This window comes from Choristoneura fumiferana, chromosome 30, assembly GCF_025370935.1.
Source record: "Choristoneura fumiferana chromosome 30, NRCan_CFum_1, whole genome shotgun sequence".
Lineage (NCBI taxonomy): Eukaryota > Metazoa > Arthropoda > Insecta > Lepidoptera > Tortricidae > Choristoneura > Choristoneura fumiferana.
In genome coordinates, this window is record NC_133501.1 from 9,833,973 (window position 1) to 9,861,282 (window position 27,310).

Genomic DNA, 27,310 nt, shown 5'->3' on the forward strand with positions numbered 1-27,310 from the left:
GTCCCAAAAATTTAAAATTGCATATCCAATAAATAGTTTCCGATAACCATTCAATTTTTAATTATTTTTATTGTTTTTTTTTATGTAGACTTACATCCGGTGGGGTCTAACATCTAGTAGCATGGTGTACGGTTGTGTTGCTCTGAAGATGAGCTCTGGTTGAGTTCGAAACGCGTTAGTGTAGTTTGGTGGTTGTTATAGATGGTTGTGATTTACGTGTGTTCTTATAGTGTGGTGAACACGCATATCTTGTATTAAATTATATTGTAACGGATAACTCACGTCTTAAACCGAGTTTAGCTCGACATGTTTCGGGCTATGGGCGGGGAAGGGCTACGAAATAGCCCGAAACATGTCGAGCTAAACTCGGTTTAAGGCGTGAGTTATCAGTTACAATATCATGTCTCACGGTAGTTTCACGCATATATTGCATAAACGTAGCTGTCCTAAGGTCGCGGGTGAGCAGAGTAATTAGTTTAGTTTAATTATGGACCTCCGCAAGTAATGCTTGGTTCCATAAATTAGAAATACCCTAATCATCACGTCATATTCATCTTTGTCCAGAGGGTGACACGTTCTATATTAATTTGTGCGCTATGAAGGCCTACATTTTATTATCAGGTAATTTTATCATTGTATTTCAAGTCGCTAGTTATTATGCGTACATATAGTCACTAGATTAGGAGACGATATAATGGCAAAACCCAATACTACTGACCTCAACTGACCTTAGCAATCTTGCCGAGATAACTCCATTCAATAACAGAGTATTTTACCTACTCACCGTAAAATACTGAAGTGACAGGAACTACTAACTATAAATAAATGTCTATGTACTCGAGTCCAGAATAAGGCGAACTAGATTGACAGACAGACAGCAAAAAAAAACTGGCAAAGAGCGTGTCGGACACGCCCGAAATAGGGTTCCGTAGCCATTACGAAAAAAATAAGTAATGTTTTTTAAGGATTTCGTATTTTGTACGGAATATTCCAAGTTTAGGTATATTTTATACCTTAGGCTGCTATTTACTCTTAAACTACTAATAATTTTAACTCTTATACTCGTTGTTTTCCTTGTACAGTCGAGTACATAAACTTGTGAGCAAAATTTTGATCGAAAATATCTAAACACGACTCTGTTGTTAACGGCGTAGAAGCGTGTTCAGATATTTTTGATCAAATTTTAGTTCACAAGTTTACGAACTCGATTGTAAGTTTGATATATACTTACAACCATCCTGAATTTTTTCAAAATTTTCCACCCACCTTTTGTCGGCATTTTGCCGGCATAGTTAATAATAATAATAATAAAACTTTATTGCCATGCTAGTTACATTACAAAAAAAAGAGAAATAAAAACAAAAACTCATCATCATCATCATGTCAGCCGAAAGACGTCCACTGCTGGACATAGGCCTCCCCAAGGCTCTCCATTCAGACCGGTTTTGTGCTTTCCGCATCCACCGCGATCCCGCGATCTTAACCAAGTCGTCGCTCCATCTTGTTGGAGGTTCGCGGACGCCATTCGAGAACCTTCCGACCCCATCGGCCATCAGTCCTGCGAGCAATGTGCCCCGCCCACTGCCACTTTAGTTTTGCAATTCTTCGGGCTATGTCGGTAACCTTAGTTCTACTGCGGATATCATCATTTCTAATTCTATCCCGCAGAGAAACCCCGAGCATAGCCCTCTCCATAGCCCTCTGAGTGACTTTGAGTTTTCTCATGAGGCCCATCGTTAGCGCCCACGTCTCAGATCCTTATGTCATCACTGGCAACACACACTGGTCAAAGACTTTTGACTTCAAACACTGCGGTAATTTGGACGAAAAGACACTGCGAAGCTTCCCGAACCCTGCCCAGCCGAGTCGGATTCGACGAGTGATCTCTTTCTCAAAGTTGGACCTACCTAACTGGACCGTTTGTCCCAGGTATACATAGCCGTCAACAACTTCGAGCGCAGAGCCTCCGACTATTAACAAAAACTGTTAAAAACTAATCTTGGCAATAGGTACCGGTCTCAGCATATGCTGAAGATAAATTCAGCGCTGATTTTCAGCCCGGTCCTTCTGGCAAGGGTGGCCGCAACCATATTGAATACAAGAATAGACGAATAAAAAATAAAAATACATATTTCCGTTTGTGACATTTCAATCCTTAAATCCTGAATCCTTGTCCTTAAATCTTTAAATCCTGTTAAATTAACATATATTTTCGTGCAAAATTACAGCTTTCTAGCATTGATAGTTCCTGAGCAAAGCCGCGGACGGACAGACAGACAGACAGACAAGGCGAAACTCTAAGGGTTCCTTCTGTTTTTGCCATTTTGGCTACGGAACACTAAAAATAGTCATAGGAATATGTCCATACAAATATATTGAATATCGTCACTACTTTGAAAAGAACTATGATTGGCTTTTTGGAGTCTTTTTCTATTTTTTATTTCAACTCCAAATTTGTTACTTTTACGCTACTACTTTTTTTTTAGTGCTACTGCTTAAGTAGCGTAGTAGATAAAAAGCAACCTGAGATATGTATGCATAGGAAAAAATCGTGTCTAGATTCCTGTCCAGCGGTGGTGTAGGGGTTATAGCACGCAGCACCGGATTGCTGAGGACCTGGGTTCGATTCCCAGCGCTGGTCTCTTTTTCTGGTTTTTCTGTGCATCCATGTCTCAGTTTGTATTTTCTAACATAACTATCAGAGTTGATATTATCATGCACAAACGGGCATGCCATGTACAGTCACCAGCACCAATATCTGACACAACAAGCGTGCATAAATATCTAATACGACTCTATTTCTAGGGCCGGAAGGGCGTGTCAGATATTTTTGCACGCTCCGCTGTGGTAGATATTAATGCTGGTGACTGTACCTAATTAGAGCGGAATTTCGATATTCACTCATTCATTCTCCTTTTATGCAATCAGTTCTTCTTGTGGCTGTGTGTGTAATCATTCACTTCAACTCTCGTGGCATCACGTATACAAAGAGTACGAATGGATCGACGAAAGTAATGTCACTTAGACATTTTTGTATGAAAATGACGGTTCACTAGTAACGTTTGGCAATCTGATTCATTTCGCAACTTTTCATTTCGCAACTTTTCATTTCGCAACTGTAAATATTTCAGAATTTTTATATAACTAATCTAACCTAAAGGGTTTTACACGATGGCTCTGCAAATTAATAATATTTACAGTTTTAAAGTTTGCGCAATTAATACGATGCGAAGGATAGGTACCGGAAATTACTGATGCATGTAACTATGTTGTTTTCATATTTGTGTGAAGGGAACACATTTAACGAAAGGGTTAACAAAAACGACAATAGGTAGTTTGTGAAATCATTTAAAGGCATATCATATATATCATAGCTTCACATTATTATGAATAGCACTTTGTGCTTCGTATCAAGTCTTGCACTTTTGCCCTGAAATAAGAGAAACAGATTATTCATTTATTAATTACAATTATGGTATTCTAAGCTGGTCGTATGGTGGTGGTGGTGGCGAGCTGTCGGTAGGCCTCCAACAAGATGGAGCGACGACCTGGTTAAGATCGCGGGATCGCGGTGGATGCGAAAAGCACAAGACCGGTCTGAGTGGAGAGCCTTGGGGAGGCCTATGTCCAGCAGTGGACGTCTTTCGGCTGACATGATGATGATGATGATTCTAAGCTGGTAACAAATGAAATTCTAACTTCCACTATATTTGCAACAAAAAAACAATGACATGACCAACTTAACAAACTGTGCTTAGTTCATATGGGTTTTCATCATCTTTATCATCGATATCATTTTTAGAACAAAAACTTTCCGAATATAATGCATAGCTGCCAATATAAGAAACACGTATTTTTATATCATTACTGGCAAGTAAATATCAATTTAAAAAAAAGTTTATCATAAACAAAATTTGTCACTTTTTGTTTATTGTTATTTGTCTTCTATTTGCGTTTACCAAAGTTTCTACTAAAAATTATGTAACAGCATAAAGTTTACTTTCTTCTCTAATTTTATTTTTTATTTAATAAGTAGGTACCTGTACCTACCTAGTCGTAGAAAAAGTATTGTATGCAACGTTGTATAAGTAAGTCGAAAAAGCTCGTGGTGTTCTACACTTCTTCTGATGTTCGCTACACTCACATCGTAACACGTGCCACTCGCCTTTTTTGACCCTTTTTATACAACGGTTGCGTAAAATACTTTCTTATCATGCCACTTACTTCATTAAAAAGAAGTTATTTTGACTAGGGTCCAACACGGAGTACACGAAACGTGGTATTTGGTTCGCCAGAACCCATACTTCATCTCCCTTTACTTTCAAATCTGCAATAGAAATATTAAAATTATGAATACCGTTTTTTTTTCCTAGTTGAAATTAATTTAAAGTGTCTGATTACAAATATTAAAAAACCTGCCAAGTGTGTATCGGACTCGCGCACGAAGCGTTCCGTACCATTATCTATGTCGGCGGCCGATCGTTAAATCCGCCAGAACATGAAATTCCAAGGCATATCGTGAAATGGCGCCATTTCATGATATGCCTAAAAGTTGGCCAGGCATATCACGATGTGCCTGAGAAACAATACGGCAGATCGATTAGAGCAACGCATTCGTCGATATTCCTAGCTTTATACCGGGCAGATCGTGATATGCCGAAAATAAGAAAAATTTAGGTACGACGAGCGAAGCGAGGAGTGGTTAGTATGAATTGTGACCACAACGTACGAGCCGAGCGAGCGACCCGGGCGGCGTTTCATGATATGCCTAGGAATTTCATGATCTGCCTAAACGTCACTAGGCAAATCGTTAAACGTTGACTTTTGAACGATATGGCGGAAATCCCTTAACCAATCCATGAAATGGCGCCATTTCACGATATGCCTAGGAATTTCGTGATCTGGCGGATTTTACGATCGGCCGCCGACATATTATTATAAACTGCACGTTTCTTACATCAAAACGGCGCACAAAATTGATTCAGAGCGCGGATTCGTGAACTCACTATAGTTTGTTGACGTCCGTGACAGGGGTTGTGTCAAAGTAATATTGATGATTGATGCGCCGCGCGGGTGACACTTCCCCGGCCCGGATAACACCGACATGGAAATACCGGCCCTGTTTTTTGTGTACACGCCCATAGAAACTGACAGGAGAAGCAATGGGCGTGTACACGAAAAACAGGGTCGGTATTTCCATCTCGGTTTTATCCAGGCCTATCTATCCGGCCAAACCACTATCCGTTTCATCTCTATTCTATTGACCTGATATATAAACCAGCTTCTCTCTATCCTGAGCGACCAGCACCACGTTCATCGTCAGTGGCTTATCAGTTCTCCAGCAGAGGATTCCGTCCTGAGCCACGTTGCCGAAGAAGAGGGTCTTGGAGCTGTTGTGGTAATCATGAGAACCACTTTGTGTCAGCGGTCCTCTGGTGCCTAGAAGCTAGGAAACAAAGAAGATTATATTTATCCCTCAAAGAATAATGGCCACGTATTATTAAAAGCTTTTATTTAACTTGCAATATAGGTATCTGTGCATGTAGTTATGTACCTAAATAATAATATTATGTAAGTATGTGCGGATTAAATCTTGCATTCGTATTTTGACCCCCTTACAGATATGATAGTAAAAACAACACAGCTTAGGAAACTTTAAACTTTTCACTGCATATTATTACTACTTATAACTACTTACAGATCTATTGAATAATGTTTTGCCATCGTGTTTAATATTGATATTCCCCGATCAAACTATCAGTGATCACATTGGCTTCGAATTTGGCATACTTAAGTCCAGTGAAAATTCTGATGGTCCGACCAAGATTGTCTCCGCAGGATGGAACTTCTCAATCGTTAATGACATTACCGACTTGAAATCGCTACACAAATGTAGTTTGGATGACGATGCAAGTGCAGTCAACAAAAGGTGCAGTAAGCAAAAAAGCTTGTATTCAAAATTAAAGTTTTAATAAAACATGTACACATACTAAGAAGCGTGGTGGCCTAGTGGTTTGACCTATTGCTCTGAAGCAGAGTTCAAACTCCGGCTCGCACCTCTGAGTTTTTCGAAATTCATGTGCGGAATTACATTTGAAATTTACCACGAGCTTTACGGTGAAGGAAAACATCGTGAGTAAACCTGCACAACCTGCGAAGCAATTCAATGGTGTGTGTGAAGTTCCAATCCGCAGCCCGCGTGGAACTACGGCCCTAGCCCTCTTGTTCTGTGAGGAGGCCTGTGCCAGCATTGGACGTATATAGGCTGGACGATACACATACTCTGACATGGTTTCCAATAGCCCTGGTCTTCAAGTATTCCGTATCGATAGAGAACTCCTGCGTGGAGACCAGAGGGTGGAAGAAGGCAGTTCTTCGGCCAGCAGCGTCACGGCCAGACAGGGCCATGCTGAAGAGGCCGTCCCTCCAACTTATTATATGGCCTGGAAAAAGTGCTTACTTAGTCGGGAATATCTTTGCACTTGAATAGTACGGAAAGCGTTGCGCCAGTCCGACTTTTTTTTCCACTGGATGGCAAACGAGCAAGCGGGTCTCCTGATGGTAAGAGATCACCACCGCCCATTAACATCCACCGCCCATTAACATCTGCAGACGCGTTGCCAACCTAGAGGCCTAAGATGGGATTCTACTGTCTTACTCTCCACGCCGAAACACAACAGTGCAAGCACTGCTGTTTCACGGCAGGATTATCGAGCAAATTGCACAAGGTCCTACCACCTGCAAACTTATACTTGGCCGATTTTTTTAAGCTGTTCACGTTTGGTTACCTATTGTTTTATGTCTTCAAGACTAGAAAACAAGCAAAGTATTTTAACATACGTTTCATTTTTATTCCAACGTATAATATGTAGCCGTATTTTTTTATTAATGTTTCTGACGTAATCACCATCCCCCATGTCACCAAAAATAATCTAAACAAAGCAGCCCCCCCCCCTCCCTTTGGTGCACTATGCGGCTAACCATGCAGTTTTATATGTAGAAATTAGACACAGCCAAGCGAATTAGCTCGTTGAAGTGGCAATGGGCAGGCCATATAGCACGGAGAACAGATGGTCGCTGGGGCCGAAAGGTTCGGAGACCGCCAACGAGACGGAGGGATGACCTGGTTAAAGTCGCGGGTTCACGGTGGATGCAGGCCGCTTCTAACCGAGGCAACTGGAGGTCTATGGAGGAGGTGTACGTCCAACAGTGGACGTCCCATGGCTGATATGATGATGAGGAGACAAAATCATAAATAAAGTGGGCCGCAGCTGCCAAACTAGGTGTAAACCTGTATTTTAGCAGTCGGAGCTCTTCTATTATATTTGAATGATAGGGTCATTTACCCTGAAGCCGTGGTGGCCTAGTGGTTTCACCTATCGCCTCTCAAGCAGAGGGTTGTGGGTTCAAACCCCAGCTCGCACCTCTGAGTTTTTCAAAATTCATGTGCGGAATTACATTTGAAATTTACCACGAGCTTTGCGGTCAAGAAAAACATCGTGTGGAAACCTGCACAAACCTGCGATGAAATTCAATGGTGCATGTGAAGTTCCCAATCCGAACTGGGTCCGTGTGGGAACTATGGCCCAAGCTCTCTTGTTCTGAGAGGAGGCCTGTGCCCAGCAGTGGGACGTATATTTACCAGCAACAGTGAAGTTCATAGCGCTCTCATCCAGTTTGAAGCTGTCATGCTCTATCCTCCAGCTATCTCTGTCCCTCATGGAGAAAACGATCAGCCCGCTGGTAGCCAAGTCGGTGATGTATGCATAAGCATCGCCACAGCCGCGAGGATCCACGTCCAATGTGATGGAGGTTAGGCCTAAAGATGAAAGGAAGTATGGTTAATACTAAGGCCCTGACCACACTGCGAATTTTTACCGCGCGGTATTTATTCGCGCGAATAAAAATCGATAAAGATGGTCATATGAATAACTCTTCCCATGCGGCCAACACGAAAATGGGGAAAAAAATCCCTGGTTTCATTCATTGAGGTTTTTTTTATTCGACTAGATGGAAACGAGCAAGTGGGTCTCCTGATGGTAAGAAATCACCACCGTCCATAAATATCTGCAACACCAGGGGAATTGCAGATGCGTTGCCAACCTAGAGGCCTAAGATGGGATACCTCAAGTGCCAATAATTTCACCGGCTGTCTTACTCTCCACGCCGAAACAACAGTGCAAGCACTGCTGCTTCACGGCAGGATTAGCGAGCAAGATGGTGGTAGCAATCCGGGCGGACCTTGCACAAGGTCCTACCACCTACAAAAGTACTTCACTGGTTGAATTTCAATTACTTTAACTCAAGTTGCTATACCTTCCGCCGCCTAACTTTGCCTAAAAGTTCATTGCCACGACTAGTACCACGAAAACTATAAAGGTATGAGTCCAATAATTGAATAGGCACTATACCGTTAAGTGATTCGAACACAATCCGGGAGTAACGTAAAGACGTCGCATAAAAAATGTATCTAAAAAATGCGTCAAAATTGAGTATTAAGTAATGAACTTTTAGGCAGATTTATATGGCGCGTGGTATAAGCAATTTATGTTCATCTTTACGTATGGTGAAATGGAATGGTTGCACAAGCACCTGCACTTCTATGAAATAGATGATTTGTTTACCCCGATTTTCGTATTGGTCCCATGGGAAAAGTTGTTCAGTATGACCGTCTTTATAGCTTTTTGTTATTCCTGATCACCAATAAACATAATCACCGTGTATTCTGCGCTTTAGGTACATAGATGCTGCATAGGTACAATTTCTTGCGATTTCTTTCCGCCAGTACGGATACTCGTACAAGATTCAATGTGTTACAGAATTGCGAGAAAAAACCGCTCGAAAAAAAATCGCAGTGCGAACAGGGCCTAACAGTATAAATGTGAAAGTTTGAGTGTGTGTGTGTGTGTGTTCGTGTTCGTGTTCGTGTTCGTGTTCGTGTTCGTGTTCGTGTTCGTGTTCGTGTTCGTGTTCGTGTCCGTGTGTGTATGTGTGTGTGTGTGTGTGTGTGTGTGTGTGTGTGTGTGTGTGTGTGTGTTGTGTGTGTGTGTGTGTGTGTGTGTGTGTGTGTGTGTGTGTGTGTGTGTGTGTGTGTGTGTGTGTGCGTGCGTGGGAGTAGCTCAGCTACCATAAGTTTACCTGCTGGCGTTCTCTCGTCAACCAGGACCGAGGGTTTCAGTTCGTGCCTCAAGACCTGCCGGTTGGTGCTGAGATCAAACACCACTATGGCTGGTGGCTGGACTTGCTTTCTTTCTCCTGAAAACATCATCATCATCATCATACACGTTCCACTGCTGGGTACAAGCCACATGAAAACATGGCGATTTATAAAATAGTTTAATTTGTATCACCTACCTACTTGCTTTTTAGGTTTCCGGAGCCAAAAAGGCAAAAACGGAACCCTTATATTTTCGTCATGTCTGTCTGTCTGTCTGTCTGTCCGTCCGTCCGCGGCGTTGCTCAGGGACTATCAATGCTAGAAAGCTGTCATTTTGCACAGATATACATGTAAACTATGCCAACAAAATGGTACAATAAAAAATTCAAAAAACATTTTTTTTAGAGTACCTTCATAGACGTAAAGTGGGGGTGATTTTTCTTCTCATCTAACCCTGGGGTATCGTTGGATAGGTCTTTGAAAACCATAGGGGTTTGCTAAGACGATTTTTCGATTCAGTGATTTGTTTGCGAAATATTCAAGTTTAAAGTGCAAATTTTCATATAAATCGAGCGTACACCCCCCCCCTCCCTCTGTAAAATCAAAACCAAAGAAAGAGGGTGGAAAAAATTAGAAAAAATCAGGATGGTAGTAAGTATATCAAACTTTCAAGGAAAACTATAACGGCTGAGTTTGCTTGAGAATTATTAGTACTTTAAGAGTAAATAGCAGCCAAAGGTATAAAATATACCTAAACTTGGAAGATTCCGTATAAAATACGAAATCCTTAGAAAAATATTACGTATTTTTTTCGTAATGGCTGCGGAACCCTAATTTGGGCGTGTCTGACACGCTCTTGGTCGGTTTTTGTTATAATTTTTTTTCACGAAACCATTCAAGCCATTATTACTTCAGAAATAAGAAGAATTACCAGGCACCTCCAGCATTCCTGTGTCCACCATCCAGAGGCGTCCGCACTCGTCTACCCTCGGTCTGTACACCGAAATAAGGCTCTGGCTCCTGGCAACGTCAGGGTACGGCTGCAAGATGGGCTCGGCGCTCGACAGCTTCACATAATTCAAAGTTGATGGTATTCCTGGAGCCAAATATGTATGTAAACTCTTTATTGCACATAAAAATAAAAATACACAGAGAGGAGAACAAAGGCGAGCTTATCCCTAAAAAGGGATCTCCTCCAGCTAATCCAGTTAGGAGAAAACATTTTGTTATATAGAGGGTAAGCAGACAGTGAAAATTACGTGCGGTAAAGAGACAAAACAGAAATACCCAAAAGAGTGAAAATAAATACAAAATTAATGAACTAAAAGAATTTCCTTGCTCACCCGCGACCTTACGATAGCTAAGCTTATGCAAAATATGCGTGTTCATGCAGTTCCTCCACCTCCACAGTGTAAGAACACACACAAACCCATCCATCAACCACCACCACACTACACTGACGCGTTGTGGTCTAACAACTGGTAGCATGGTGTTCGGTTGTGTCACTCTGAAGATGAGCTCTGGTTGAGTTCGAAACGCGTCAGTGTAGTCTGGTGGTGGTGATAGATGGGTTTGTGTGATTTGTGTGTATTCTTACAGTGTGGAGGTGGAGGAACTGCATGAACACGCATATTTTGTACAAGCTTAGCTATCGCAAGGTCGCGGGTCAGCAAGGAAATTCTTTTAGTTCATTGATATGGACCTCCGCAAAGTAACGCTTGATTCAATAACTTATTTAAATACAAAATTATTTACATTAAATCTAACATAAAACAAAAGAACATATTACAAACAATTACAAAAGCGAAACACAGTCTCGTCTCAGCAGGGCTACTACGAAACTCGAAGTTCGTGTCGTACGGTCCCTGTATACTATTTAATACGAGAGCGAGAGGGACGGTACGATACGACTTCGAGTTTCGCAGTAGCCCTGCTGGTGTGTGTAGCCATCATTTCTTTAACCTCTCCCTGAACGAGGCCACAGGCGGAGATTCCATTACTTAGTACTATAATTAAAGCGCTGACATTATTTTGAACCCCTGGCGAAGCAAGAGGGGTGTTTATTATGACGTATTCATTTATCCATTCATTGTGTGACATTACAATTTATATATTTATGGTACAATTTTATTTCAAGTTTATCATTAATCCAATGACACCCTGTTAAGGCATACCTACAATAATTTTAGTAGAACTGTAATTGCAGGTGGTAGGACCTTGTGCATGGTCCGCCCGGATTGCTACCACCATCTTGCTGTGAAGCAGCAGTGCTTGCACTGTTGTGTTCGGTGTGGAGAGTAAGACAGCCGGTGAAATTACTGGCACTTGAGGTATCCCATCTTAGGCCTCTAGGTTGGCAACGCATCTGCTATCCCCCTGGTATTGCAGGTTTCTTTGGGCGGTGGTGATCTCTTACCATCAGGAGACCCACTTGCTCGTTTGCCATCCAGTCAAATAAAAAAAAAGAACGCTCCTATAACGTGCTTAAACTTAGTGTTATAAGTGTGATGCCAATGCCTTTCTTAACCCCTGACGCAAAAAGAGGGGTGTTATAATGGTTTTACTGTCTGTGGCTTAATGCGAGTAGCTCTATGGAGTAGCTCTTAAACGCACGTCAAATTTCGATGCGGTTTTCTTATGCCTCCTCTACATATCGACGGATGCGTCGGCAGATGGATCCGCAACCATATCTTCGGATAAATTGCGATCCGTCCACACATCGGCAGACGTGTGGACAGGCGCGTTGCGTTCCCGCTGTCACCCTTTGATCCGTGTCCAAAACCGACACCAAACGGATGAGTGGCAGATGCATCGGCCGACGTTAAATACCTACCACAGACAAGCAAAAACCACCCTCTACACCTCGGCGGACGCATACGCAGATACAATCTGCCGACGCATCCGTCGATATGTAGACATTATGTGAAAAAGAGTTTCCTTGTAAATGCCAATGTCGGAAACCTCACTTTTGGGTCAGGGGTAAGTCCTTGCGCAAGTTTGTAAGTCTGTTTGTTTGTTATCTTATCACGTCTAAACCTCTGAACCGATTTAAATGAAATTCAGTACGCAGGTAGATCGAGCCCCGGGGAAGGCCATAGGATAGTTTTTATCCCGGAAAACTGCAGTTCCCGCGGGATAGCGATAAACGGATTCTACGCGAAGTTTCGGGCAACAGTTTGTCACCATGTCGTCTTCTGGGCACTGTGACGAACACTCGGTCCCCGTGCTGCTCGAAGCCTATTGGCACGTTGTTGTACTGGATGAAGAACTTCTCAGGGTCATCCAGGTCGTCCGCGAAATGGACGATGTCGAAGCCTGATCGGTCGTAGTCGGAGCTCTTTGTGTCTGGAAATAGGGTGAATGGAATGTAACGAAGATAATTCAGGCTGATTTCACAATACAAAATGCAGGATAGAGAAAGGCGGTCTTATCGCTTAACAGTGATTTCTTTTGCGAGCGGCTTCAGTGTTACATATCGATGGGTCCTACGTATAAGGGCTTAAGTGTAAAATCCTTACTTTACAGGACGGGCTTTCAAAGTCAAAAACTGTCGTAACTCAGAGATGGTGTATCCGAGACTTCTAAAATTTGGCACACTAGCTAATAGAACTGTCCTTCAACCACAAAGAATAAATTTTAATAAAACATTTTTTCATTAAAAGTTATTGTACATACGCCCATATACGTGAATTTCCGGGAAATAAACTTTTGTTCAAAAAGACAGTAAAAAGATCTATGTGGTACTTTGGCTTATATACGTATTCAACTTTATCTTTGGTAAAAAAATACGTTACCCAACATACTTGGAAAAATAAAAAAAAGTAATACAATCACATTACGATGTAGCATCGGGGTAGCGGCGTTTCGCTTGACGTACAAGTACCTAAATGGCAGATATGCCCACAGATTAACGTAAAAGTATCAACGTACGATTAGCCTTTTACGTTAAAATTGCATCTGGTTCGGCCATTTTACTCGAAAATAACTAGATAACAGTGTTTTTTTAATCTCGCTCTTACGTCAAAGTCGTAAAATGTCCAGGTGCCCAGGTCGTAGAATGTCCAGGTAGTACAATGTCAAGATCGTAAAATAACCAGATAGTAGAACGTCAAGGTCGTAAAATAACCAGGTAGTAGAATGTCAAGGTCGTAAAATAACCAGGTAGTAGAATGTCAAGGTCGTAAAATAACCAGATAGTAGAACGTCAAGGTCGTAAAATAACCAGGTAGTAGAATGTCAAGATCGTAACATAACCAGGTAGTTAAATGCCAGGTTGTAAATTGATATTAATAGTACATAGTACGAATTTTTTTAACAATAAAGTAAACCCAACTTTGTATACCGAAATTTATCTAAATCGGAAGGAATAACATAACATATATAGTTTATAGATACCTATAACGCATAAAACTCAAAAATTAAAAAAAATCACTGGCCCTTATACATAGGACCCATCGATATATTCGTAGCTATGTGTTGGAGAGCGTTTGCCGCGTTTGCCGAAAACTACACAATACCTATCTATACTAATATTATAAAGAGGAAAGCTTTGGATTTTTGGATGTTTGTTACGAATTATATAATTATAAGCTTTTAAGTTTATAATATACCTAACAAAAATTAAACACATGCAACATTCCTATTTCAATATTATTTTTGACATTAATATACGAGTATATGATATTTGAAATTGATGCAATGATACAATGAAAAAGTCGGGATAAAAGCACCCTATGTGTTATTCTAGACATCTTGCTAAGTATCTAATCTACCTGCAGTTGTTATAAAATAAAATACAACTCACATAAAATCCCATCGAAATTATAACTAATCTGCTTCCAGGAGAACACTACACTCATATTTTCACATTTTACCACCAAAAATAAGCTAGATAACAAATTTAAAGTCAATAATCTTAGCACCATTTTTGAGGTTATGTGCGATGCAACTGCTAACTTATTGTAGACAAAAATAAAAGCATCTGCATAATCTGCATCAATTCACAGAGCAAATAAAAAGTAAAGACAGAGTTCTGAGAGCGACAAACTGAGACTTACCGCGTGTATAGCTCAATTAAATTCTTAATTTGTTTGGAAAAAATTAATCATACTAGAATCCACTCTGAAATTCTACAACTACCTACTTACCATATCTTTGGTTGATGTGACTTCAATAATTATTCACAAGGCACCATGCAACAACTCCATAGTGATTTTACCATGATCTTTGCTATCTAGCAAAATCTTACCTGATGTAGGTTATTTTCTATATTTTTTTATTTACTAGTTGCGTTCATTTATTTGGCAAGTAAATTGACGTGTCACACAAAAAAGGAAAAGGAAAAATATTACAATTTATAATCAGGTTTCCACCTCTCAGTCTAGCAACTCTTGACTTCCATCCGCCAAGATTGCAACAGACTAAAGGCAGCCATCATTTCGGCAGTTTCGATCCATTATCTTTCCATGGCATTTTTTACATCTCATCATCATCATCATCCCAGCCTATACGTCCCACTGCTGGGCACAGGCCTTCTCTTAGAACAAGAGGGCTTGGGCCGTAATTCCCACGCGGGCCCAGTGCGGATTGGGAACTTCACACGCACCATTGAATTGCTTCGCAGGTTGGTGCAGGTTTCCTCACGATGTTTTCCTTCACCGCAAAGCTCGTGGTAAATTTCAAATGTAATCCCGCACATGAATTTCGAAAAACTCAGAGGTGCGAGCCGGGGTTTGAACCCACGACCCTCTGCTTGAGAGGCGATAGGTCAAACCACTAGGCCACCACGGCTTGTCTAGGCCACCACGGCCTTTTTACATCTATATAAATAAAAATGAATGAAAGAAATATTATGTTCGCTCATCATTTGTTGCACCTTTGTATTTGGTTAGTTCTTTTGTTGTGTTTGTCAAAAAAAAAGTGTGCGAGTGTGTGCTGAAGATGCTTGCAGGCTACACTTACCCCCTTTTATCATCATTGATCAAATTTATCTGACGGATAAATGTGATGCCGTCTGTATTTGTTTTGTTCGAATACACGGAGACATCACATTTATCCGTCAAATAAAATTAATCTATGGATGGTGAAACAGCCCGTTAATCTCGTTTGGTTATTAGAATGCAAAATGATAAAACTGACGAATTATTGAGGCAGGCGTTAAGAAAATAAGTGCAATTAGGAAAATTCTAGGAACCTAATTTATTCATAGTTACTTCATATTATTATTACACTAGCTTGTGCCCGCGGCTTCGCCCGCGTGGGGTTCGGTTATCGCGCGCTGTCAAGTCAAAGTCAAAGTCAAAGTCAAAATATCTTTATTCAATCCAGGCTATAACAAGAACTTATGAATGACAAAAAAAATCTGCCACCGGTTCGGAAAAACCTCTGCTGAGAAGAATCCGGCAAGAAACTCAATCTCTCTCTGTTCCCTGAGAACTACATTTTTCCGGGATAAAAAGTAGCCTTTGTCACTCTCTGGCTTGCAAACTATCTCTATGCCAAAAATCACGTCAAACCGTCGCTCCGTTTCGACGTGAAAGACGGACAAACATACAGACAAACACACACACTTTCGCATTTATAATATTAGCATATGGATTTGTTTAAAGACGGTTTATTCTGTATTTACTTTGTACGGTCAGTTTCCCGTTCTCAGAACTCGGTCTTGACTATTTATTGGTTTGCGTCACTATATCCTTGGTGTCATGAACTGGTTTATCGACATTGACATTATGACATTTAGATCTGATGGTTGAATTGAAACTCCAAGATTTTACTTAATTTTCATAAAAAAATCCCAAAAATCACATTTTTTTTTTATTCGACTGGATGGCAAACGAGCAACTGGGTCTCCTGATGGTAAGAGATCACCACCGCCAAAAACATCTGCAACACCAAAGGTATTGCAGATGCGTTGCCAACCTAGAAGCCTAAGGGATACCTTAAGTGCCAGTAATTTCACCGGCTGTCTTACTCTCCACGCCGGAACACAACAGTGCAAGCACTGCTGCTTCACGGCAGGATTAGCGAGCAAGATGGTGGTAGCAATGCGGGCGGACCTTGCACAAGGTCCTACCACCTGCATTATGGTATGGTCCTCATTTATGTCGCATGTATATAGGATATTACATATGCACGCACGTACCTACCAACTCGTATAGCCTTACCCAACGAAGACCAAAAACTGCCTCTCAGGGGAAAAAACTCGTGTAAAAGCGAATTTTTTAGTTTTTAAATCATACAGGAAGAATAAAAGTCGAGGTTGTTAATAAAATATATTTATTTAACGAGGTCACAAAAATGAATTCATTTTACATATTTTAACTTAAAATTATTAGTTTATGCAGTAGGTATATTAAATTGTACAAAATTATGAACGTTTCTTTTTTTTTCTAGCCTATGCAAGAATTTCGTTGGTTCTGATGTCGTCATCTTCAGGAACGCGTTTTTTCTAGAAAAAGAAAAAACATATAAATATATCTATAATAAATAATTAATTGACACCAATTAGGGTTACATAACGGTTTTGAAGGGTTCTTTGACAGGCTGATATGGGATTCGATTAGTTAAATCGGATAGGATGGGTTAGCACAGGATAGGAAAAGATAGGGTAGGGTAGGGTAGGATAGGGTAGGATAGGGTAGGACAGGGTAGGACATGATAGGATAGGATAGGATATTAAAAAGAATAGGATATTAAGAAGGGATCTAGGGTGTTTATGACAAGTAAACTTTCGTTCTGATCGTACCATCCACATTTGAGGATCCCAGTCTTCGAAAACGCTCTTGAAGAGTTCAGGTTCAAGTTCTTGCTTCACCACCACAGCAACAGTCGTTCCAGTGTGGTGACCACGGCGCAAATATGCCTGTAAGTTTAGTAAAAAATACTTATCTGATGTGTTGCTCTAATGATGAATTTTGGTCAAGTTCGAAACGGTCAGCGTAGTGTGGTGTTGGTGATAGTAGGGTTTGTGTGATTTGTGTGTGTTCTTACAGCATGGAGGCGGAGGAGATGCATAAATACACATTTGATGCTTAAACGTTGCTATCCTAAGTTCTTGGGTGAGCAAGTTATTATTTCTATAGTTAATTGATATAGACTTCCGCAAAGTAACACCTGACTCAATGAATTACTGGCTATTGCACTGCTCTCTTCCACTGTGTGGTATTCAGGGTACTCTTCTATTGTGTGGCATCTTACCTCGGCGATTTTGAAGCCAGATTTCTTCACGTGGTTAGTGGTGTCCTTGCCAATCCAAACGTACAGTTCATCACCAGTATCCAGGACGTAAGCATCATCTGAATGTAGCTCCTGGAACAAAATAAAGGAGTTAAAAAATTACTAGTCAGAGACTTTTGGCAGACATAATTCCTTAAGGATCATAGAGAGATTTACCGGAATTTCCAATTCCAATAGGTAGGCTACTTTTTATCATCGGACAACCAAGCCCAGCACATGCTGAGACGAAATTGGCCCTGACAGTAAAGAATACAACAAAGAAATAATTAATTCAACTTGGAACCATCGTTCGGAAGTTTTTCGTGTACATACATTTCAGCGATTCATTTTTAGGGAGATTATTGGAGCGTTCACCATCTCATTTTTCTGGACTTTCCTGCAAAAATTATCGAATGATCCGATACAGTTTTTTAATTAAGTAACTATCTACTCTCTATTAGGGTTCCGTACCCAATGGGTAAAAACGGGACCCTATTATACTACTATGTCCGTCCGTCTTTCCGTCTGTCACCAGGCTGTATCTCATGAACCGTGATAGCTATAAGTTGAAAGTTTCACAGATTAAAAATAAAATAAATAAATATCACGGGACAATTCACACTAATTGACCTAATCCCAAAGTAGGCTTAGCAAAGCTTGAGTTATGGGTACTAAACAACGGATAAATATAATTATATAGATATAGATACACATAAATACATATTAAAACCCAAGACCCGAGAATAAACATTCGTATTTTTCATACAAATATCTGCCCCGACACGGGAATCCAACCCGGGACCTCAAGCTTCGTAATCAGGTCTAACCACTAAGCCATCTGGTCGTCAGATTATTTATCCATTAACAAATACTAAAAACCGAATAAAATAAATATTTAAGGGGGGCTCCCATACAGCAAACGTGATTTTTTCCGTTTTTTGCTCGATATTAATAACGGCAACAGGCAGATGCTTGAAATATTCGTAGAATATTTGGTCGTATATTCACTTTAAAAATAAATAATTAAATTAAAATACTTATAATAAATATTTAAGGGGGCTTCCATACGACAAACTTGTTTTTTTTTGCAAATATCTAATATTGTATAGATAATGGTACGGAACTCATCGTGGGCGATTCTGACTCGCACTTGGCGGGTTTTCAATTTTTCTATGCAGAAACTCTAACATCACAGTCAAATCTACAGCCGATTAGTAAAAAATATGACCAGAAAAATGAGGCAGGGAACAGGTTCTACCCTGGTCGGCAGATGCAATTCAGTTTTTCCAACAGTATACTTACGCTCTGCTTAATGTTGAAGATCTCTTCAAAACTGACGGTGTTGTCTCCGAAGATGTCTGCATCAAACAGCCTGGCTTCGGTACCAAGACGCCTAGTGACGAGCTCTCTCCAAGACTCGGTGCTGGATATCTGAGAGGCATCTCCATCTGAAATAGAGATGAATACGTGATTACTTTCGTTTTGAGCTCATATCATATAAAATACATATAATACTCACTTCCTCTAGTAGTGAGTAAAACGAATTCTCTTCCTATTTTCAAAAATCTCATCAAAGGCTCACTACTTGACACTGCCATCTTAATTTGTCCTCAGTCTTTCTGTGTTTATTTATTATATTTCCTAATTTCATATCCTTTTCTTACATTTCGGCCTTTTTGTCAATTTCTATTGCTATTTTATGTTGGTAGTATTATATTGTATAGGTAAGTATGGTATGTATGTTATGTATGTATTTATTACATTTGTATTTTATAACATTATTGTTTTTTTGTTTCTCCTGTGTTTTTGTTTCCGCCATCTGCTTTTGACATAGTTATAAGTTCCTGTAGGTAGGTACCCAGATGGAGAGGCCGCTTTTAAGCGATAAGCCTAAGTCTACCCAGCATTTTATTATTATTATAACACTTTTTTACTAATTTGGAAATTAGTAGTGTATTGTAATACTGTCCAGAGTGTCCAGCTTATATCATTCTCTAACACTACATATCAAAGGCTTCTAGCGTTTTCCTGTCAATTTCTCTTTAAACCCGCTTAAAGATAAAGTAAATCGACGAGGCAGAGGAAGGCCAAAATTGACCTATTTGGACCAGGTGAAGGAGAAAGTCTGGTTCGTGTCATAACTATCAGGAAGTCAAATTGGCCGAAGACCGTGCGGAGTGGTGGTTACTCCACCAACAATTAAGTTCATAATTTTAAGAAGAAGTAGATTCAAAACGAATTTGTTTTTAAACGACACTATACGAGTATTTGAAAGGTTTAGGTAATTAACTAAATGTAAACAAACTTCAGCTGCCAGATTTGGCACATTCAAGAATTTTAAACATTTTAAATATAATACAAACATCGCCATGTTTATTGTAATACAAACTAGACTAATGTATTTCAATACAGAAATGTAAATGTTTAGATAGTTTAATGGGGGAATTTCAATATTTAAGACACCAATTGACGTTGTTTTGTTTACATTTAGTTAATTACCTAACCTTTCAAGTATAGAGATCATACACGGGTTCTCTTTTTTTTACTTTTCAAGTAACTATTATATAAATAAACAAAAATCCACTCACTCAGGTAAGAGAAGAAATCATCAGGCTCGCTTCCTTGTGTGATGACTTGGAACTGCCTGTCAGCTCCGAGGATACGATGGACGAAGTGGACCGCCTCATCCTTTTCGACTTGGCTTGAAGTCTGCAAATAAATTAGATTTCAATAGGATCCGGTATGACAGGATAAAATCCCTACCCTGCCCTACCCTACCCTACACCATCACCTACCTAATTCCACCCTACATTAAGCTACCCTCCCTTCCCCTACCACCCTAGGGGTTTGATCTATGGCCTCTCAAGCACATTATGGAGAGATCGAACACCCTCCCCTAAATTTGATTTTTCAAAAATGCTGAGAAAGTTACTCGGTGATTCTGCCGTCATTCTGACAAAGTATACGGCCCGCGGGCCAACCGCAGCCCGCCAAGGAATTTAAACCAGCTGCCGACGTACCTTCGAAATTAATAGTAGCCATATGGCCCGCGATAAATAATATTATTTGTGGCAATCCGTAGCAAAAGGGTCCTTGTGGCAGGCACCAGCAGGGCTACTACAAAACTCGAAACTCGAAGTTCGTGTCGTGCGGTCCCTCTGACACTTATGCTATTCAATACGAGAGCGAGAGGGACGGTACGATACGAACTTCGAGTTTCGAGTTTCATAGTAGCCCTACAGGCCCTTTTGCTACGGATTGTCACATTTTGATCGCCCTGTACTTAATATAAAATTAAATAAGTAATAAATGCACGGGTAAAGAGTCAGCTAGACTAGCCGTAGGAGAGGTAGAAGAGGTGAGGTGATTAAAAAAATCAAAACAAAATAATTTTTAGTTTAATTCTGGCCCTTCTCTAAAATATCTGTCACTTTTTGTCCCCCTATCAAGAAAGTTTGCCCACCACTGGACTAAACTGACGCTAGAATTAGCGTGCGGTTAAAGGGGAAGCCTTTGTTTAAGAGCGTTTATACCTGCTGAGCTGGCAACGTTGCATTTTTGTTAGTTTTTCTCGATTATTCCATAAAAATTTAATGAAATAATTATGCGTGATAGACTTTTATTTTCATTAAAAACCGTTAATAAACATTTCTTCGTTTTTAAAGAATATAAAAGTCTATCACGAATAATTATTGGAGTAGACACATTTACTTATATAATAAGAACAGTTTTATCAGACCACATTTTTTATTTTCATTCAATTTTTACGGAATAATCGAGAAAAACTAACAAAAATGCAACGTTGCCAGCTCAGCAGGTATAAACGCTCTTAACAATGGACATATTACGGATAGTGATGTATACATTAATTACCTAGTTATCATTAATTTCGTTTTAATTTCATTTCATTTCATTCACAGAAAACCAGCGTTACTGCACATAATGTGCGGCAACACATGCTGAGTGGAGACCCTTTTTGGTATCCTGCCGTGTCACCTAGTAACATAGTTTTAGTGCTAGTTCTAGTCTTAGTTTTAGGTGGTACTTTTTGGAGCTAAAATAAACTTTTCTTTCTTCTTTCTTCTTCATGAGATATGTAGAGGAGTATATTGGTATCTTTATGGTACCTTACCTGTCCATGCCACACGTAGACTTTGTTTGGGGTTTCCAGGAGGAACACATCGTCAGGGTTCAGGCTGGTCGTCACTTCAGGAACCTGCTCCGCTCGCATGTCTTCACCAGCTTTAGTGCCGTAAATCTGTTTATCGAGATTAAAACGAATCATGCCTATGGTGAAATTAGTCATTTTAAAATCAGTTCTTTATAATATATTTCTAACTTATGCAGGTGGTAGGACCTTGTGCAAGGTCCGCCCGGATTGCTACCACCATCTTGCTCGCTAATCCTGATCGCTAGAAGCAAAGATCATGGTTGCTCACTTGTTGTTTATGGAATTGTCCATGGTGCCTCGTGAATTAAGTCCTTGACCATACGTGATTAATTATTACTGGCACTTGAGGTGTCCCATCTTAGGCCTCTAGGTTGGCAACGCATCTGCAATACCCCTGGTGTTGCAGATGTTTATGGGCGGTGGTGATCTCTTACCATCAGGAGAACCACTTGCTCGTTTGCCATACAGTCAAAAAAAAAAAATTCAGCAGTGACGCTAGCGACATCTATCGTAGCTATTGGAACTAACCGCTCACCCGAACAAGAGATGTCGTTATTCCAAAAAAACAATCTTAATTTGATTGCTTAATAACGACATCTCTTGTCCGGGTGAGCGGTTAGTTCCAATGGAATGCCGAAAGTTTCTCGATGAGGGCTACGGTATAGATGTCGCTAGCGTCACTGCTTAAGTGGCTAAATAAGAAACAAACAAGCTGAGATATGTGGTGCATAGGGGAAATTCGTGTTTGTGCCGTTGACCAACAGTGGTGCAGCGGTATAGCACGCGGTACGGAATACCGAGGACCTGGATTCGATTCCCAGTGTTGGTCTTATTTTTCTGGTTTTTCTGTGCATCTATATTTCAGTTTGTATTTTAAATTTTTTTTTTAGAGTTTGAGACTCGACAGTTATGGAATTTGTATGCGGCATTGTAATCGAGTTGAGCGATCCTGCAGTATTTTTATCTTTTTAATTTTTAGCTGACCATAAACTATGCACTTCACCTTCTGATATTTAAAGGATAATGTCAACTTTTAGGCATAGTTTAAAAAAAATGACTTACTCTGAATAGTCTGACGCCATCGGTATCGTAGCTATCTTTTTGATTGGAGTTCCTGTATCCAGAACCTTTGCCTCCCAGGAGAGTCACCAGACGACCTGCAAGTTAAGCTCTATGAAATATTGTTCACTTACATTCTTGTTTGGGGGGTGTCAGACATTCCGAAAAATCTAAACCTTTGAGGTAACAAGGCTTATGCTATTGGCCTCAGTTTTTTGTTCTATTTTCTAAGTTTAGGAAATAGAGACTGCAAGATTTTTTTTACGTTCAAATTATGTCTTTATGGTTTGGCAAACAGAGTTGTGTTTATTTTAATTAAGTATTTAAGAAAACGCGCAGATGGACGTTTTAAATTTGTGAGTTAGACAGAGAGATCCCTTATGGACTATGACATTTTATGCTACAACGACAGAAAGTCCATACTAGACTTCATTTTTCTGAAGAGATGGAATGTAAACTACATTCCCTCAATCATGTAATTACGTCTGAACCCATTTAGATAGAAACTATAAATACGATAAATGTATAATAATATTTTACAATTATATTTAAACTCAAAAAAAAACAAAAAACCCGACTGTCATAAGCTAAAAGGAAGAATATAAGTCTAGTGGTCTAGAACTGTTAAGTAGCTAATTTAAAGTTCAACACAATAGTGTAAAGTTAAATGGGTCCCGACTTTAATTATTATTTTTTAATTTAGTTTTATTTTATAGTTTTTGATATTTCTGTGAAAATGGTAGATTAAAAGTATATAACCCATATTAAATTTACAATGGGCTAATTATTAGATTTTATTTGATACCCATACGTTACAATACAAAATATATTTTTTTCATACACCCGCCATATTTTTTTTCGCAGACACCATATTGAAATATTATATAGCCTATGTCACTTCGACAGTAATGACGAATCCAATGATACCTCATATGTTAAAATCCGTCCAGCCGTTTCGGCTGCAGCGAGGACCAAAGAAATGGACATACATACATACGCTCGAAAAACATAACCCTCCTTCGGGCAGTCGGGTAAAAAAAGATGAAATTTTGTATGGTGTCAAATCCCAGGTAAGTATAATAATATATAGGATAGTATTTATCCTGGAAAATTGCACGGTTTCAGCGGATAGCCTTGTACAAATTATTCACGATGAAGTCGCTTTTAATAATATCTTGTTTAATTTATTTAATATATATTTATGGCTGTACCTTTGAATATTTTCAGGAAATGCTGCGGTTCCTCTCCTTGCGGCACTCTCACGATGGTGGCCTTACCTCCCAGCTGAAGAAGAATTAGGTTGGGTGATTAAAACCATTTAATTAAAACAATTAATCATAACACTTAAACTAGTCTGTTCATATCGTTCGGAACTTGAAACGAAAGATCGGTATTCTTTTTCTTTCTCACGTGAATTTTCAAGAAAACGAAGAAAACCGACGAGTCCCGAGCCACGTTAACATTCTGCTTGTACTCGGCAATTTTTTTTTTTGAAGAACGATATTGCTCAATTTCTAAAGAGTAAACACAGATCTTCAAATTGAATTTTATAATTCTAAACGTAACACCCTCTCCCAATCTTGGACACTAACTATACACTGACAGCCTTATTCATAAAAAATCCTTAATTGAGGTAACTTTGCGTAACTTCACCCTTCACTAAAAATATCTTCGGTATGGTTTTTTGCTCTTGTCAAAGTCAGCTGTTCAAACTTGTGGCGGCCATTTTGTGACGTAGCAGGGAGATAAAGGAGGGTCTACGGTCCTCTAACTTTAGCAGAGCCTTGATCGACTGATTAACGCTAACAGACGTTTATGAATCACGTTTTTTAGCATCGGGCCTTCAAGGAGCCTTCAAGGAGGCTCTAACTTTTTATGAATAAGGCTGTGAGACCGTTCCCCTCTACTCCCAAACTAAGGCTTACTTCTGTATCAATGATCACGGCTTGGATGGCCGCTGCGGCAGTCTCATCAAGGGTGGAATCCTTGCCCTGGAAAAGAGGTTAAATTCTAAAAATTCACTGTACGTATAATGAACTTACGTTTTGGTAGACGCTAGACGTCACATAATCACATTTTGCAATTCAATTCAATCAGTATCGAATATAACTGCACCTACGGACAATAACATTATTATCTTTACTTATTATATTATAATAATATCTTTATCTTTATATACTACTTATTCAGCCTGGCCATTCAACGCGGAAACGCTGCCTGTTTCCTGGCAACTATGCCGTCAAAATGGCAAAACGGAACCCTTATAGTTTCGCCATGTCTGTCTGTCTGTCTGTCCGTCCGCGGCTTTGCTCAGGGACTATCAATGCTAGAAAGCTGTAATTTTGCACAGATATATAAATAAACTATGCCGACAAAATGGTACAATTAAAAATTAAAAAAAAAAATTTTTAGGGTACCTCCCATAGACGTAAAGTGGGGGTGTTTTTTTTTCTCATCCAACCCTATAGTGTGGGGTATCGTTGGATAGGTCTATTAAAAACATTAGGGGGTTGCTAAAAATCTAAACCGGTGGGTGGAAAAAAATCAGGATGGTAGTAAGTATATCAAACTTTCAAGGATAACTATAACGGCTAAGTTTGCTTGAGAATTATTAGTAGTTTATGAGTAAATAGCAGCCTAAGGTATTAAATATACCTAAACTTGGAAGATTCCGTATAAAATAGGTACGAAATCCTTAAAAACATAAATATTACTTAATTTTTTTCGTAATGGCTACGCAACCCTATTTTGGGCGTGTCCAACACGCTCTTGGCCGGCTTTTTTAAACATATTTTTTGTTATTGATTGTTAATTAGTTGTTCTGTAAATGTTTTGTTGGATGTCTCCATAATTATAGTTTCACTTAATAATCTTCACTACTTTGAAAAAAAGCTCTTAATAAATACCTATATTTTAAGTACCTAATGAGTTTTTATTTTATTTTGTAACTTTGTCCCTCCGTCGCTTGTCACGCACGGTGATATTTTTAGACGGCGGACCACAGTGATTCTGTCATTGTGACATTATTTTCCACCTATCCCTATCGGACACGGCGCGACCAAATTAAAACTTACCAGCCAATAGTACACGACGTAGTTGCTGATGCCGTCAGCGTCATATTTGTACTTCATGACGTAAGAGTCTCCCTGGTACAGCTCCCCGAAGCGCTTCCCTGCTTCAGTTCCAGGCGCGGACGAGTCATAAGCTTTCACCATGTCCAAATTCTCGATCCTAAGATGACAATAGCTCGTTTTATTATCCTGGCAGCTGATCGTAACCGATGGAGAATTGCTGTTGACAAGCTGAAACGGAGTCACGATCCTCAGCAATGAGGGAGCGATTGAGAAGAGAGATTATCCTGGAGGAAGCCTATGGCCAACCAAATACTTCACTATAAGTAGGGCTTATTAATTATATAGGCTCAGCAAGCTATGGAGAGGGCTATGCACGGGGTTTCTATACGGGATTGAATCTGAAATGAGGAGATACGTAGAAGAACAAGGGTCACCGACATAGCCAAGCGAATTAGTTCGTTGAAGTGGCAATGGGCAGGTCATTAAAAATATAATCAGAGCGTGTCTATTATCTATTTGATAATCTAAAGATATCTCGGAGTGTATGCCTATGCAGCTGGGCTCAGGCTTTGCAGAATAAAGAGGACCTGAGCCGTGTGCCCACGCGGGCCTAGCGCGGATTGGGAAATTGAATTGCTTCACAGGTTTGTGCAGGTTTCCTCAGCTAAAAAGAGCGGTGTTATTAATATGACCAGTGTTTGTCTCTCTTTTCTGTCTGTGGCATTATAGCCCTCAAACGTCCAACTGATTTCGATGCGGTATTTTTTCAGCAAAGTTTCGTTCAAATTGGTCTAGATGTTTCTGTGGTAACTTTTAAATTACAATGCCGAGGATTTTCCAACTTTTCGAATCATACTTTAAATTTAAAGTAACCCAGAGGTGCCTTAACCTATTTCACAAGAAAGAAACAAAGATAACATATTCATAAAAAAATTGAAACAAATGTTAGCAAAAAAACCTATTACTTTCTAAACGAATAGTTATTAAAAATAAAAATTCAATACTTGGTTACACACACGTAGTTACTTTAAATTACCTGTATACGACATATGTGCCATCTCCCTGGTCTGGCATGAAACCCCTGGCCGATCCAGACTTGCCTACTGCTCGTGCGCGTGCCTCCGATGTTGGGACATCACCAGTGTAGTATTCTTCGTCTGGAAAAAGGAAAAAGAGTTATTGTCAGCCGGAAGACGTCCACTACCGAATAAAGGCCGCCCCCTTAGAAGGCCACAATGAACAACTCGCCGCTTCCATCCATCGGTTGCTCGCAACTATCACGATGTCATCAGTCCACCAATTCAGGCCTGCCAACGCTTCGTTTTCCGGTTCGTGGTTGCCACACGAGGACTTTTCTCCCCCAACGGTGATCTGTTCTTCGAGCGATGCCGATGTGGCTCACCCATTTCCACAGATAAAAGAGTACATAAAAATATTTCTTAACAACCTACAACAATTAGGGGCTGTTTCACCATCCATTGATTAGTGTTAACTGACGGTTAAATGTGATGCCGTCTCCGTCTATTCGAACAAAAAAAATAGAGACGGTATCACATTTAACCATCAGTTAACACTAATCAATGGATGGTGAAACAGCCCCTTAGGGACGCTTGCACGGTCCAGGGTTAAAAA

General features: G+C 39.9%; 2 protein-coding genes across 3 annotated transcripts in view; both read right to left on the minus strand.

Annotated features, from left to right (window-relative positions):
- Nucleotides 1-3,332: 3,332 nt before the first annotated feature.
- LOC141444782 (L-dopachrome tautomerase yellow-f2-like) lies at nucleotides 3,333-14,202 on the minus strand. 2 transcript variants are annotated; one of them, XM_074110427.1, is made up of 9 exons: nucleotides 13,962-14,202; nucleotides 12,341-12,502; nucleotides 10,089-10,253; nucleotides 9,139-9,255; nucleotides 7,643-7,819; nucleotides 6,283-6,443; nucleotides 5,266-5,446; nucleotides 4,225-4,327; nucleotides 3,333-3,430 (listed from the first exon to the last, which is right to left on the minus strand). In XM_074110427.1, the coding sequence occupies exons 1-9, from the start codon at nucleotides 14,080-14,082 to the stop codon at nucleotides 3,385-3,387; spliced, it is 1,233 nt and encodes a 410-aa protein (XP_073966528.1). In that variant the 5' UTR covers nucleotides 14,083-14,202; the 3' UTR covers nucleotides 3,333-3,384. The 2 variants fall into 2 exon arrangements, with proteins under 2 accessions (XP_073966528.1, XP_073966527.1); XM_074110426.1 differs by having other exon boundaries at nucleotides 3,333-3,676.
- A 2,216-nt stretch (nucleotides 14,203-16,418) lies between these two features.
- Nucleotides 16,419-27,310, minus strand: part of LOC141444949 (gelsolin, cytoplasmic-like) — a 40,625-nt gene continuing 29,733 nt past the window's right edge. Inside the window, exons 13-23 of the mRNA XM_074110737.1 lie at nucleotides 26,715-26,835; nucleotides 25,679-25,835; nucleotides 24,530-24,595; nucleotides 23,816-23,888; nucleotides 22,608-22,702; nucleotides 21,507-21,632; nucleotides 19,963-20,083; nucleotides 18,677-18,822; nucleotides 17,357-17,467; nucleotides 16,905-17,021; nucleotides 16,419-16,607 (exon numbers count right to left, since the gene is read on the minus strand). Of these exons, the coding sequence (XP_073966838.1) occupies nucleotides 16,554-16,607; nucleotides 16,905-17,021; nucleotides 17,357-17,467; nucleotides 18,677-18,822; nucleotides 19,963-20,083; nucleotides 21,507-21,632; nucleotides 22,608-22,702; nucleotides 23,816-23,888; nucleotides 24,530-24,595; nucleotides 25,679-25,835; nucleotides 26,715-26,835 (1,187 nt within the window). The 3' untranslated portion in view covers nucleotides 16,419-16,553. The remainder of the gene's footprint in view (nucleotides 16,608-16,904; nucleotides 17,022-17,356; nucleotides 17,468-18,676; nucleotides 18,823-19,962; nucleotides 20,084-21,506; nucleotides 21,633-22,607; nucleotides 22,703-23,815; nucleotides 23,889-24,529; nucleotides 24,596-25,678; nucleotides 25,836-26,714; nucleotides 26,836-27,310) is intronic.